Source organism: Rhinopithecus roxellana, chromosome 6, assembly GCF_007565055.1.
Source record: "Rhinopithecus roxellana isolate Shanxi Qingling chromosome 6, ASM756505v1, whole genome shotgun sequence".
In the NCBI taxonomy this organism is placed as follows: domain Eukaryota; kingdom Metazoa; phylum Chordata; class Mammalia; order Primates; family Cercopithecidae; genus Rhinopithecus; species Rhinopithecus roxellana.
Window position 1 is genome coordinate 113118040 of NC_044554.1, and position 13658 is coordinate 113131697.

General features: G+C 45.9%; 1 protein-coding gene across 2 annotated transcripts; it reads left to right on the forward strand.

The window, feature by feature from the left end:
- Positions 1 to 1152: 1152 nt before the first annotated feature.
- Positions 1153 to 13359, forward strand: INSIG1 (insulin induced gene 1). 2 transcript variants are annotated; one of them, XM_030932494.1, is made up of 6 exons: positions 1153 to 1423; positions 1654 to 2092; positions 4991 to 5115; positions 5591 to 5757; positions 6087 to 6186; positions 11351 to 13359. In XM_030932494.1, exons 2-6 carry the CDS (start codon positions 1681 to 1683, stop codon positions 11378 to 11380), a joined length of 834 nt encoding a protein of 277 aa, XP_030788354.1. In that variant the 5' UTR covers positions 1153 to 1423; positions 1654 to 1680; the 3' UTR covers positions 11381 to 13359. The 2 variants fall into 2 exon arrangements, with proteins under 2 accessions (XP_030788354.1, XP_010366454.1); XM_010368152.2 differs by having other exon boundaries at positions 1153 to 1355.
- Positions 13360 to 13658: the final 299 nt, after the last annotated feature.

The window sequence follows — 13658 nt, forward strand, 5'->3', positions numbered from 1 at the left end:
ATAAACAATGGCCTTGGTCTTGGACCCAAACTGCAATGTTCCCTGAAGTCCATCCTGCTTGGAGTCCTTGGGAATATGTACAATGGTTAACAGGGCTTGAGAGGAGTCAACTGGGAGGGTGACAGCGAGACTCTGCCCCGCAGAGGGACCGCTGAGGACGAGACCCGAGGAGGAGACTCTGCCCTGCAGAGGGACCGCTGAGGACGGACCCCTGCAGGCCGTCCACGCCCACCACACGCGTCATCCTCAGGAAACGCAATCTGATGCTCAGAATTTCGCCCCTAAAGGGACTCAGGGCAGTCCCAGCTCAAGAAGACGTCTTTTTTTTAACCTTCTGGCTTAGAGCCACAACCCCAGGCTGAGGATGCCACATCAGCGGCGTTTCCTCGCCACGCTGCAGGCGTGACTCACGTTTCTAAGACTGCAGGGCCCCCGGGCCGAGCGCGTCTACTGAGAGAGCACAGCGTCCTCCCTTAGCCCCTGCTCATCTGCACGGAGCAAAGACGTTGCTTTCTCTGCTGTCAGCGCTTTATACGACTCGGATGTATGCTCTGAGCGGGCACTGGCCCGCCCCTAGACCGCGACCCGAGGGGCAAATAGGATGGAGGCGCGATCCTTTGGGGACTGTGGTCTCGATTTTATCTGCTTCTGGGCTGTGCGGGTGGTTTGCTCTCCAGGCGTGAGCAAAGGCCACTACGGGCCCGAGGAAATGACCCACCGATGCAAGCCCACCATTGCTCTGAGCAGGGTCCGGCCCCGAGCCAGAGCCCGCGCCCCGCCGGGTAGGCCTGCGAGCTCGAGACCGGTCGCCTCCCGGTCAGGCGCGGGACACCAGGCGAGGGGACCCGGGAGGCGGGAGGGGCGGCGCCGGGCCGGCAACCCCACCCTGTCCTCCCTCCGCCTCCTCCTGGCCAGACCGTCCCCTCCCAGGCCCCAACTCCGCGGCCGACCCCTCGCAGCCGGCTCGTCCCGCTCGGGCCCGCGTGCCCCGCAGCCACCACGCGCCCCGCCGTCCGTGCAGCTGCTCCCGCCCGAGCGCGCGCGGGCCGGCGGTGGCGTGTGCGCACGTCATATGGGCCGCCCGCCTCCCATTGGTTGCCGCCGCCTCACCAGACCGCTTGTGGACGGGCGCGCGGGCGGGGCGGGGCGAGCTCAGGCCACGCCCCTAGGCGGTGCGCGCGGGCGGTGGGTAGGCCGGGCAGGGTCACGTGATGCGGGCCCCGCGGCCCGCAATATAAGCCCGCGTGCCCGCCAGGCGCCGCGGCCGCACTTGGGGCCGTCCCGGGCCGCGACTCCTCCTTCCCCGCAGCCCCGCCTCCGCTCGCAGAGCCCGAGGGCGGGCGCCTCTCGGCCAGGTACGCGGCGGGCTGGGGCAGGGGTCGCGGGCGGGGTTTGGTCGCGCTGCAGCCGGTCCTCCCCGGAGGTAGGCGGGCGCGGGCCCCGTTGGGTCTCTGGGACGCTGGTCCCGCTGGGGCTGGGGGTGCTGCTCGCTGTGAGCGCGGGTCCGGTCCGCCGCTGGCCCTGAGCGAGTGCACGGGGTTCTAACCTGGGGGGGGGGCGGCGCTGCCGGCTGGCCCGGGTGCCGGGGTTCGCGTCCCGCGGGGCCTTCCTCGCTCTTTGTTCTGAGTGAACTTGATGACCCCCTTCTTCCAGGAAGCGCCTCTCGGACGCGGGTGACCGATGCCCAGATTGCACGACCACTTCTGGAGTTGCTCCTGTGCGCACAGCACGAGGCGCCGAGGCCCCCCGCGAGCCAGCGCCGCGGGGCTGGCAGCCAAGGTTGGGGAGATGATCAGCGCTTCCGTGTCCGGGCCCTCCCTGCTTGCGGCCCATGGTGTCCCGGACGCTGACCCCGCGCCCGGGGACCGCAGTGCTTCGATGAGCGGTCCCGAGCCCGGCGGCCCCTACCCCAACACCTGGCATCATCGCCTGGTGCAGAGGAGCCTCGTGCTCTTCTCGGTTGGGGTGGTCCTAGCCCTGGTGCTCAACCTGCTGCAGATCCAGAGGAATGTCACTCTCTTCCCCGAGGAGGTGATCGCTACCATCTTTTCCTCCGCCTGGTGGGTCCCTCCCTGCTGCGGGACAGCAGCTGGTGAGTACCCCCCCCCCCCCCGCGGTTCTTCTGGAAGTAAAAAGGGTGTCTTTTCGGTTGAAAGTACTTTTCAGCCTATTGAGAAACATGCATTTGAAACTGGAACTGTCCACAGATTGAAAGTGTGCATCTCCAGTTTGGGAATTTAGAGTAATGAAGGAGGGGTAGAGAGGACCTGGCACCCCCCAGGGCGGGTTCGGGCCACAGCTCTCTGAAGTTTGAGGAAGCACGGTGATGGAGATGAGGCAGGGAGATAATTGGCTGTTAAAGCAGGTGCTGTGCCAAGCTGACTGAGGGCGCTTCCCTCCTGGCGTCCGGGTACAGCCCCAGCTGTCATCCCGCGCCAGCCGCCCCGGATTGGCCGCCTGGGGAACTGGTGAGCAGCGGGACTGAAAGGCCATTGGTCGCGGCCGCAAACATGCTACCCTGCAGGATAACTGAAAACAAACCCGTCACATGTGTTCAGGAGGCGGTTGCCAGGGGAGCAACTTCTCAGTACTTCCTTTTGCCGGGTCGCTGAGTAAACCGTGGTCTGAAGCCAAAACGTTTACTCCCTGAACTGTTAGAGCTCTGTAGATTACGTTCTTAAGGAAAAGAGTAACCCCCTTACGGCGTTTAGATTTTCGTACACCCAAGCGGTAGCATAGATGCTGTACAGTGTAACACTAGGTCAGTCTGAACTGTGGACAGGGGGACTGCTGAGCGTCTTTACTAGAATTTCTTGGCTATCATTGAACCGCTTTTATAGAAATGTTGAGTTGATCTTGGCCCAGCAGATCACTTACTGCTGCTGTAGTCACACAGCATTTGTTTATTTAAGGAGGTTTTGTCAGGTGCTTTCTACAACCTCAACTCTACAAGCTGTTGAAATGTTAATCCAAAAGTGAGCACCACAAGCCCCTATCCTTAAGCAGCTTACAGTCTGGTGGGGAAAACAAATGAGTAAGGACTCCAGTGCAGTGCAGGGAGCATCCTGTTTCTTTGTGGCTGACATTTGTCAGCTGACTGCTGACCATAGGCTTCAGATGCTTTGCTGTGTTCATTCCTTACAGCAATACCATGTGTAGCTTCATTTATAGATGTGGAAACTGAATCACAGGTGAAGTCACATCCAAGCGTGTGCAGGTAGAAAGGGGCCAAGCCATCCTTGCTAACTGCTCCTGCTGCCTCTGTAGGTGTGTCTCCTGCACTGTGGAAACACATTGCCTCAGTTGACTCACTGAAAACAGCAAGCAGCAGAGTTTTGTAACAGATTAACAGAGGGCTGTGTGTTCAAGAACTAGGACATATGTCTGTAATTATTAAGTAGTGGGTAGAATGTTTTCATCTTTGTTCTCGCAGGGAGGGGATCCTCTTTTGTTCTTTGAAACACTTTAAGTGTGTGGCTGTACTAATTGAAAAATTTTGAGACATATATCTAGATTTAAAATTCCATGTTTCATATACATTTGGCAGAATAGTTTCTTTCCTTTAACCAAAAACTTGATCTTAGAAATGAAATAGTTTCACCTTCAGTATTTGTAATTGAACCCTCAAGGGTTTCCAGGAGTATCTGGACAATTTCTCATCCTCTCAGACTCTACCTTTTCTTTTTAAACCATCAGCCAAGAGCATAAGTAAAATATCATAGTATGTTTTTTAACTATTTAGTTTTTAACCTTAAAAGGTAAGATGAAGCTATAGTGAAGTAAAGTTAATTTGGCGGGGGGTCTGTTTTTCAAAAGTCTGAACTTAGAACATGATTAAGTATAATAAATTGAAAACTGAACATTTTTTCTGAATGTTTGATGAAAACTGTGTTTCCTGTTTCTCAGTTGAACCTCAAATGTGTATTTCTTTCATACGAGACCAAGGTGAAACAATTGCAGGGTTCTCAAGAGCCCTGGGACCCAGTGACCCTTGTGTCCCAACATCCAACCCCGCAGGCCAGCACCCCACTCCCCCCCACAGACATTCCTGCCTTCATTTTTGCCATTTTACTTCTCTTTTGGAATGCCATTCCTTCCCACCTGTCCAAAATCCGAGTTTGTGTCTATAAAGAACAATGATTCTGGACCACAGTGATCTCTTCTTTCTCTGTGTCCCAGTTACATAATCCTTATAATTTCATACAGGAGAAAACAAACATGCAGAGCCAGGTCCCGCCAGGGCAAGCTGGGATTGGAGGCTGAGCTTCCTCTTCTTGGTCTGGTATTCTTACCACAGCTTGAGGCGTGACCGTGCAGGAACCAGATGGAGAATAAGAGAAGCCCGTGTGGGGCTCTCTCGCCCCGTACTTGCCCACGGGCATGTGTGCACAGTGCTCAGTGCTCAGTACAGTACATGCTAGAGCCCCCGAAAATCAACTTCAGGGCCACCCTAGGAGCATGTGACCCAGACTGTCAAAGTCACATCAGCAAATATGTATCTCATCACGTGCCCAATCCCAGTGCTGGGTGGTGGCAGGAGTGTCAGAGCTATGATGTGACAGGGTGTGGACAGATGCTAACCTTTTTATTGTAAGATCAAAATCACACTGGATGAAAAGATAAGATGAACTACATAGTCATTTAAGTTCTGTGTACTTTAGACAAATGTGGATATTAAATATAAGGTTACATATTGCCCATATTAATATGAATAATCCCTGCTTGATTCCTTTCTGTGTTTACTGAGACATGTTCAACTGCACTAAATAATAGTGATTTTTAAAAAACTTTTCTAAACAGTACAATTTTGTGGGAGTGGTACTCAAAGAGAACAAGAATATAAAATCACTCGTAACTGTTATGTTATAGCTGATAATTTTTTCTAGGAAAAGGACTGGTTTGAGTAATGTCTTATGTTACTAATGACCACATTGAAGTTGTGGAACTTGAATCTGCTGTATTCTAACATTGTCATCTTTTTTTAAAACAGCTGTTGTTGGCCTCCTGTACCCCTGTATCGACAGTCACCTCGGAGAACCTCACAAATTTAAGAGAGAGTGGGCCAGTGTCATGCGCTGCATAGCAGTTTTTGTTGGCATTAACCATGCCAGTGCTGTATCCTTAATTTTCTGTGCTATGTCCAGAGTATCTGCTTAGGTTATACATTGAAGCGTTTTGTTTTGTTATATACTCAAATGACTCCATGTCATAATAGAAACATGATGATGGTGCCGTCCCATTTCAAATTACTAAAAAGAGAAAGAAGAATGGGGCTGTCAATGACTTCATAGTAAAATATATTGTTTTATGGTCAAAATGCTAGTGGCATTTTATATATAGCTTTCAGCAAGTTTATTCTTCTGGTTAAGTTTTTGAGTCAATGATGCCAGGGAGATTTCAGGTGATCTTGGTGATTACTGTGGCCTGTATCCAACAAACCCTTTCTTTAGCTCATTACACAGTTTTTATGGGCAGTGAATTATTTGTGGTACAATAATAAAATACCCATGTTTTTGACCCTTGTGGTTTTCTTTGTGTTTTTGATCTTATTAAGAATCAGCAGACTTTTCCTTAACTTTTACATCACCAGAAATTGGATTTTGCCAATAACGTCCAACTGTCCTTGACTTTAGCAGCCCTGTCTTTGGGGCTTTGGTGGACATTTGATCGTTCCAGAAGCGGCCTTGGGCTGGGGATCACCATAGCTTTTCTAGCTACGCTGATCACGCAGTTTCTCGTGTATAATGGTGTCTATCAGTAAGTATGTGTTTTCAAATATCGGCTTTGGAAAGCTTACTTAACTTTCATTAAAACATCCACAAAGCTTAGATATTTTCATATTTTATTTGGTTTTTATATAGAATGATCTAGATTTAGGTACAAAATTCTAAAAAACGTTGCTATCCATAACTTAATGCAAAGGAAAACCAAGTAGTAGCAGTTACAACCAAACATTCAAATATGAACGTTGTGTAGCATTTCATGGTTGATATGCATTCTGCGTATCCCCACTACAGAGAGTCTTTGATGCAGAATTGAGCCGGGTGAAACTGGCTGCTAAGGCATGGTTTCTTTTCTTGCTCCAGGTATACATCCCCAGATTTCCTCTATATTCGTTCTTGGCTCCCTTGTATATTTTTCTCAGGAGGCGTCACAGTGGGGAACATAGGACGACAGTTAGCTATGGTGAGTGAAATGATCATATTATATTATCTTCTAAAACTTGCATCTCTTTACCTTGATAGAATTACTTTACATGATACATTCAATTTTGTGTTTATATGTTTTGGTTCAGACTTGAGTGACAATTACTGAGAAAAGGTTGTATTTAAAAAATAGGTAATGATGCCCAGGTAATTCTTTGCTAAATTATAAAGATTTGTAGATTCATAAATTCAAAATATTTGATTTAGAAAGGAACTAGAGCCCTCGCACTGCCCCCTTTGAATTGCAGATGTGGTTGGTGTTCTGAATTCTTGAAATTTCTGTAGTAAGCAGTAAAGAAAGTGACTGATATGTAAGTGTCCCCTCCTCCTTCACCATTGGAAGCAGATCTGGATGACGTCGTGCAGTGATACTTTGCTCCCTGAGCATCAGTCCACCAGTGTTGCTTTTCACAAAATCAGAGTGGATGCAGATGATGCTGGCCTCTTAGTCCACAGTTAAGCAAATCGAGCCTGAGGCTGCAGAGTCTGTCTCGGGCCAGGGCAGGGCCTGGTGTGGGCGGGTAAGGGGACAGCCTGGTTCAGACAGGCAGCACCCTTCTGTGGGGCAGGTGGCTCTGGGCATGGAGAAGTGATGAGAGCACCGCTGCACGTGGCCGGGTCACCATGTAGACGGACTGTCCTGCCTGAACGTTACACCTGTTCTTACTGCAGGAGAAAGCAGCTCTACCCCACAGAGCTTCTCTCACAGCCCCCTGAGGGAGATGGAAAGGTAGATGAACTCCAGGATGGCTTTAGCAGTTCTTAATTAGTTAAAAATTGGCATCTTAGCACTTTAGTTTAAAAAAATAGAGGTGAACTTTTAAATGTTATTTTGAGTTGACTTTGACTGGCGGGCTGAAATAAAGTGAATTAAAAAAAAAAATCCTAGGGCTGTTGCTCTCAGAGATAAGCTCTGGGACTTTCTCGGAAGACTTATCTGGGCACCTCATGCTATTTTTAAAACAGTACATTTGTTTTTGCCAGCTGATACCTCTGTGAGGAGTTGAATTTGAAGGCCACTTGGCTGTTTCACAAAAGCAGAAGTAATTACAAGTAGAATTTGCAGTGTTCCACTGGTTACTGAGTCCGTGCTGCCAAATTTCTCGTGATGGAGAAGAAAGGACTTGGCTTGCTTTTTTTTTTTTTTTTTGAGACAGAGCTCACTCTGTCACCCAGGCTGGAGTGCAGTGGTGCCATCATAGCTCACTATAACCTTGAACTCCTGGGCTCAAGCAATCCTCCTGCTTCAGCCTCCTGAGTAGCTGGGATTACAGGCACATGCCACCTTGCCCGGCTAACTTTTTTATTTTTTGTGGAGATGTTATCTCCCTGTGTTGTCCAGGCCGGGCTTGAACTCGTGGGCTCAAGCGATCCTCTCACCTTAGCCTCCCAAAGCACTGGGATTCCAGGCGTGAGCCTGGCCTTGTTTTTTTTAATATTAAAAATCTGGTCGGATGGTCCCACAGGAAAATAGTACTTTGTTTTCATGCATTCACCATCATTCCCGTTACAGTCTTCAAACGAGCGCTAGACAACTCCATCTCTGCTTTCTTGCTTTGAGATTTTTGTTCCGGGACTCTTTGGGAGAGAATTCCTAAGAAAATTTTTAGAATACAATTGTCCTCAACCGGATTGACTAATTATACATTATAACTGAAACTCGAATAACATTTAAAGAGTTAATTATTTCTGTACGATAGGTTGACGCTGTTATATGTCAAGGCTTTTTAAATCAGTTTTAAGAAATAAGCATTATTTTGGTGGAGGTAGAAATTTCACAACATTCATAAGTTCTAAACATCTAGAAATGGTTGGAGGAAACATTTTCAGTTTTGAAGATAGTTTCATTAAGTAATTCTTGCTGTACTCCTTTGATCCTTACAGAAAAAAATGTTAAAGATAACTCAAAATAGGATAGTTGACATAATTATAATTCTCCTTATTTCAGCTTTCTCTTCATCCTTTTTATTCTTTAAACTTGAGGAAAAATGTTTGGATGTTCTTTTGTATCTTAAAACTGGAGGAGAGAGATCACCGCCTTAATCCCCTTCCCTACTGGGCTATCACATGAAACTGACCTCTCAGGTTCTGAGTCTAACCCCGCCTACCACCATTTTTATTCATAAAAACTTAAATCCTTACCTCTGGATCCCAACTGTTATTCTTTTTTCTCTTCAAAATTTGCAAACTCATTTCCATGCGTCAAACCCTGGAAATGGCCCAGGGGCTTCACAGTGCAGTCCCCTCCCTCCTGCTGCAGCTGTTCCTCAGTCTGGGCCCCTTGACCGTCACATTCGCAGTGCGTGTTTTCTCCCAGGGCAGCCTTCCCCACATTCCACTGTTGTCATACTGTTTATTCACAAAATGGAAGTGTTTGGATGTTCTAGGGATAGTATCTAAGAGTTATTGGTTTAAGGTTGAAACTTACACCAAGTAAGACTTTGTGAAGGGAGGTGACGAGAGTGAAGTTGATGACAGTCTGAAGGTGAAGAGATTCCGAGGCTCAGTTCAGTACCAGGACCAGACCTGCCCAGATCTGGGGTCATTCGAGGTCTGTGTTTGGTGCTGATGGTTTTCCCTAGTGCACTTGACACCTTCTCCTTCTTAGCTGCCTCAGTTCTCTTCAGATGCCTTTGTTCTCACTTGTGCTTCCCTCCCTTAAGAGGAAACATAGTTACTTGCAAGAATAACCAGCTGAAAAGTTACAAGTTGGCTTTGCTTCAAGTTATGTGGTCTCCTAGCTTTTTCTATGTGGTATTTCCGCCCTGCCCCCCCGGCACGTGCCATTGTCCTTTGTGTCCGAAAATACAGTAGAAACATTTGTTATCAGCCTGTTTCAGTTTTTTTGTTTATTTTTTTGCTTGTTTATTTTTATTTTTACTTTTTTTTTTTTTTTTTTTTTTGAGACGGAGTCTTGCTTTGTCACCCAGGCTGAAGTACAGTGGCACAATCTTGGCTCACTGCAAGCTCTGCCTCCCAGGTTCAAGCAATTCTCCTCCCTCAGCCTCCCAAGTAGCTGGGATTACAGGCGCCCACCATCACGCCTGGCTAATTTTTGTATTTTTAGTAGAGACGGGGTTTTGCCGTGTTGGCCAGGCTGGTCTCGAACTCCTGACCTCAGGTGATCCAGCTGCCTCATCCTCCCAAAGTGCTGGGATTACAGGTGTGAGCCACTGCACCCGGCCCAGCCTGTATGTTTAAAAGAAAATGAGTCTGTAACCATCATTTATAGAACTTGTTGCTGTTTGTAGCTTCAAGCCTTTTCTCAAGAGTAAGCTGCGAACTGCCAACAGCAATCAAGCCTGTCCTGCTTCCACTGCCCAGCCCCACTGGGACACCTGGAGGCAGAGTCCCGCCCACCTCAGTGTCAGCTTAGGATTTAATTTGCCGTTCCTGTTTTTGATTGACCCAATTCAGCTGCTAATGATAATAATACTATTATTGTTATTGAGGGTTTACATGTATTGGGCTCTTACTGCTGCACAGGAGACATTGTGCTAAACGTTTCCATTGTTAGCCAGTTTTGTCCTCTTAACACAACTCTTTGAAGTAGAAACTATTATTAGCCCATTTGTAAAAGGGGAAATTGCAGCTTAGGAAGATTAAACAACTTGGCCAGGTGGGTGGCAGAGTTGGAGCTGGCACCATGCTTCTCATTAGTATACCACATGCCCTTTCAACACATGGCTTGCACCTGCCTTCCCCCTGGAAGTAGGTTTACAGCAGCCTGCGTTGGTGTCTGGGTTGAGAGGAGGATCCATATTGCCATTTACAGTGTGCCACCATTAGGCAACACTGCTGGAAGTCCCTGTGCCACGTGTCAGGTCCGCCCGGGCTGGCTGTCATTCATCTCTGGTGTCTTTGTGTTCTTACACTAATGCCAGGCCTCACTGTGGCCTCTGTCAACCAGGGGTTCTAAGAGTCCACTTCCCATTTATTTATCGGCACATTAGTGAACAGGTGGTCAAATGTGATGACCAATTTTCTTTCCAAGTTGCTGCCGAATGTTTGCTCTTTTGTTTTCTCACTGCAGTTTGTATAGAGTCCTCCCAGTGTTCATATTTAACAATTGGCAACGCTTTCACATGATCAGTTCCTAAAAGCATGTATGTTTCCTAGAAGATCTTATTGTGTGTGTCCCCAGGGTAGTAACTGGCATACCTGGGTGACTCAACCCAGACTCGGGACTTTTTTACCTGTCTGTTTAGATGAGAGGATCTTGCGGTTTTCTGGATGAGTAATCTCCTTCATTGCTGAAGGTGAGGAGCTCAGCTCCTTCCTCTTCAAGTGAATAGAGGGCAATTAAGTAACATGGGAAGGCACGATTCTGAGGGGAAGAAATTATGTATGGAGGTTTCTCTTTTGCCCTTTAGCAGAAGCTCTGTGGCCTCAGGAAAGTCATTTAATCTCTTTGGGTTTGCTGCTTCATCAGTGAAATACCGTTCTCTATTGAGAATTTACCCTGCGGTGCCTGGTCATGGTAGTAACTGTAGTGTCTACCTCTCCGAAGCTCTGTGAGGGTCAAATGAGGAAGAATATGTAGAAAGGATTTCCAAACTGTGAAGCCCTGCGTGAATTGAGGGTAGAGTTACTATTCAGTATTACAAAGCATGACCTATTTCCAATGTCTGTTTCAACAAACTGCTGGTAAGGTGGATTATAACATGGGCATCAGATACTAATGAAGGTTTGTGGCAGAAACCTCCCTTCAGATAAAGGTTCAATCCCTTAAATTGCAGTTAGAACTTTCAGGAACCTACCATACCATAAGTATCACCATGCTTTGATAAAATCGGGTGTTTCCTTTATATAGATATGAATTTAGTTACACTTTCACCAATATCTTACACTTACATAATAGGATTTATATAAGGGCCCTAGCCCTTGAGGCAGAGAATTATCCTAATTTTGCAGGTGAGAGCTGGGGCTCACTGGGCTGGAGCCATGAAGACGGTGCAGGGGAGCTGGGAGAGCTGGCCTTAGGCTCTAGTTCTCTCCACATGTCCCACATCTCAATCTTGTTTCTTCAGTCATATAAATTGTTAATATTTTCCATGTTAGGACCTACTTAATTGGTAATTAAAATATTTATACATTTAGTGCTAATTTTCTCTTTCCTTTTTTTTCTTCCTTTCTACACACAGGGTGTTCCTGAAAAGCCCCATAGTGATTGAGTCTTCACAACCACCAATTCTGAGAGCAAGGAAGATTTTGGAAGAAAATCTGATTGTGGATTACGACAAAGATTATCTTTTTTCTTAATCTATTTAGATCAGGCTGACTGTACAAATGACTCCTGGAAAAAACTGTTCACCTAGTCTAGAATAGGGAGGTAGAGAATATGATGACTTACCCTGAAGTCTTCCCTTGACTGACTGCACTGGCGCCTGTCTGTGCCCTGCAGCATTCTGCCAAGGCTGCGTGGGTTCAGGCAGGTGGCAGTTTCCCAAGTATTAGATTTCATTCATGTGATTAAAACAAGTTGCCATATTTCAAAGCCTTGAACTAAGACTCAATTACCAACTATCAGTTTTGTATCAGTGCCCAAAGGAGGTAGGTTGATGGTGCTTAACAAACATGAAGTATGGTGTAATAGGAATAATATTTATCCAAAAGATTTTTTAAAATAGGGCTATGTTTAAAACAAAACAAAAAAAAAAACAACAAGAAAAGCAGCAGTGATTATAGAGAGGTCACGCTCCAAGTGGAGTCACGGCATGGCCACGCTTCATGGTCACGCTCGTTCATCCTGCAGTGGCGTGTTTACACGGTCACACGTGTGTGTATCGCCAGCGGGTCAACTGTGCTTTTCATACCTGTGGAAGTTTGTGTAGACAATCTTACTGGGCAAAAGGCAATGAAAAGTCATGGTTCCCACACTGCGATATATTGGAATTTTCGCCTCAGTTTATGAAGTTTATTTTGAAATGCATAATCATCTAAGAATGAATACCTGTCTGCCATGTATTTCAATCTTAGTGAGCGAAAATTGTTTCTTTGTTACTACAGTATAGAGATGACTGTTTTTTTCCACAGCCCTATGGAATTTGCAATCTGTGATTGCCTTGTAAAAAGGAGAGTGCATATGTCACTGCATTAAACATGTGGTGTTTCTAAATATTCAATGATATTGGTGAGCACAATGTATTCATTTAATGGCATAGACCATACCAGACCTAATTTGCAAGTATTGGGTCTTAAACTTCAAGTGCAATGTATATGAAAACCAATCTGAGCCTTGTATCTCTTAAATATTTATTTTTTTTAACATGTGAGATGTTCGGGAGAAGTGTTCTCCATTCATTTCAGTGCTGCATGGAGGAAACTCGGCAATGATTTCTTTCAGTTGTGAAGTTCCTTTCGTGTTACACCCTCCACTGAACCCTCAACCTTCGAAATACTCCAGTTTTGTGGGTTTAGTCATTTTTACTTACAAATTTACCTTTTTGTATTTTGCAATTTACATGTGTTTGGTTTGTTTTAAATTCTGTGACAGTGGCTTGATTAAAAGACTCCTTTTAAATGGAAGCCAGCAGTCAGCAGAATGGAAGCTTAGAGGACCTTGCCTGTGAGCGCTCCTCTTTGTGTTTGGTTTTGTGTATGTAATGATCTTTGCTGGGGTTTTTTGCTTTGTTTTGAGGGAAATGTCTTGGAGTAAATTTTAAGTTCCTGAAGCTAATTTGTTTTAGAGGAATTTTGTTTTTTAAAAAGATAGGATCATTCCGAACTTGGGAATGACCCCCTTATATATTTTCTGAAAATGAAAACAATTAGTCACATGAAAAAAAATTTCCAATGAAGATGTCAGCATTTTATGAAAAACCAGAAGTTATTAGATGAAAGTAGTGAGTGAATCTTTAAAACAGACTCGATCATGCACAAACATTAAGTCTTTCTCTCTGAAACCGGAAGTAAATCTGTATCTGTTAGAAATAATGTAGCCAAAAAAATGTAAATTGGAAGATTTTTTTTGCCAATAGTTTATAGAAAATATATGAACCAAAGTGATTTGAGTTTGTAAAAATGTAAAATAGTATGAACAAAATTTGCACTATACCAGATTTGAACATCTAGTGAGATTCACATTCATACTAAGTTTTCAACATTGTGTTCTTTTTGCATTCATTTTTTACTTTTATTAAAGGTTCAAAACTAAGTGTTGTGTTTGTTTGTTTGCTTTTTAAAAAAAACAGTTGGGGTGGTATTCTCTATGTAGGATGTTAGATATACGCAGGGCGTTGGTTCCAGGATACCCCACGTATGCGAAAATCTGCATACTCAAGTCTGGCACTTGGCGCTATGGAACCTGCGTACACTAAAAGCCCTCCGTATACGTGGGTTTCACATTCAGCAAATAGACCATGTTTGGTTGGAAAAGCTCCGTGTATAAGTGGACCCACGGGTTCAAACCCTGTGTTGTTTAAGGGTCAACAGTATGTGTTTTTCTTATGG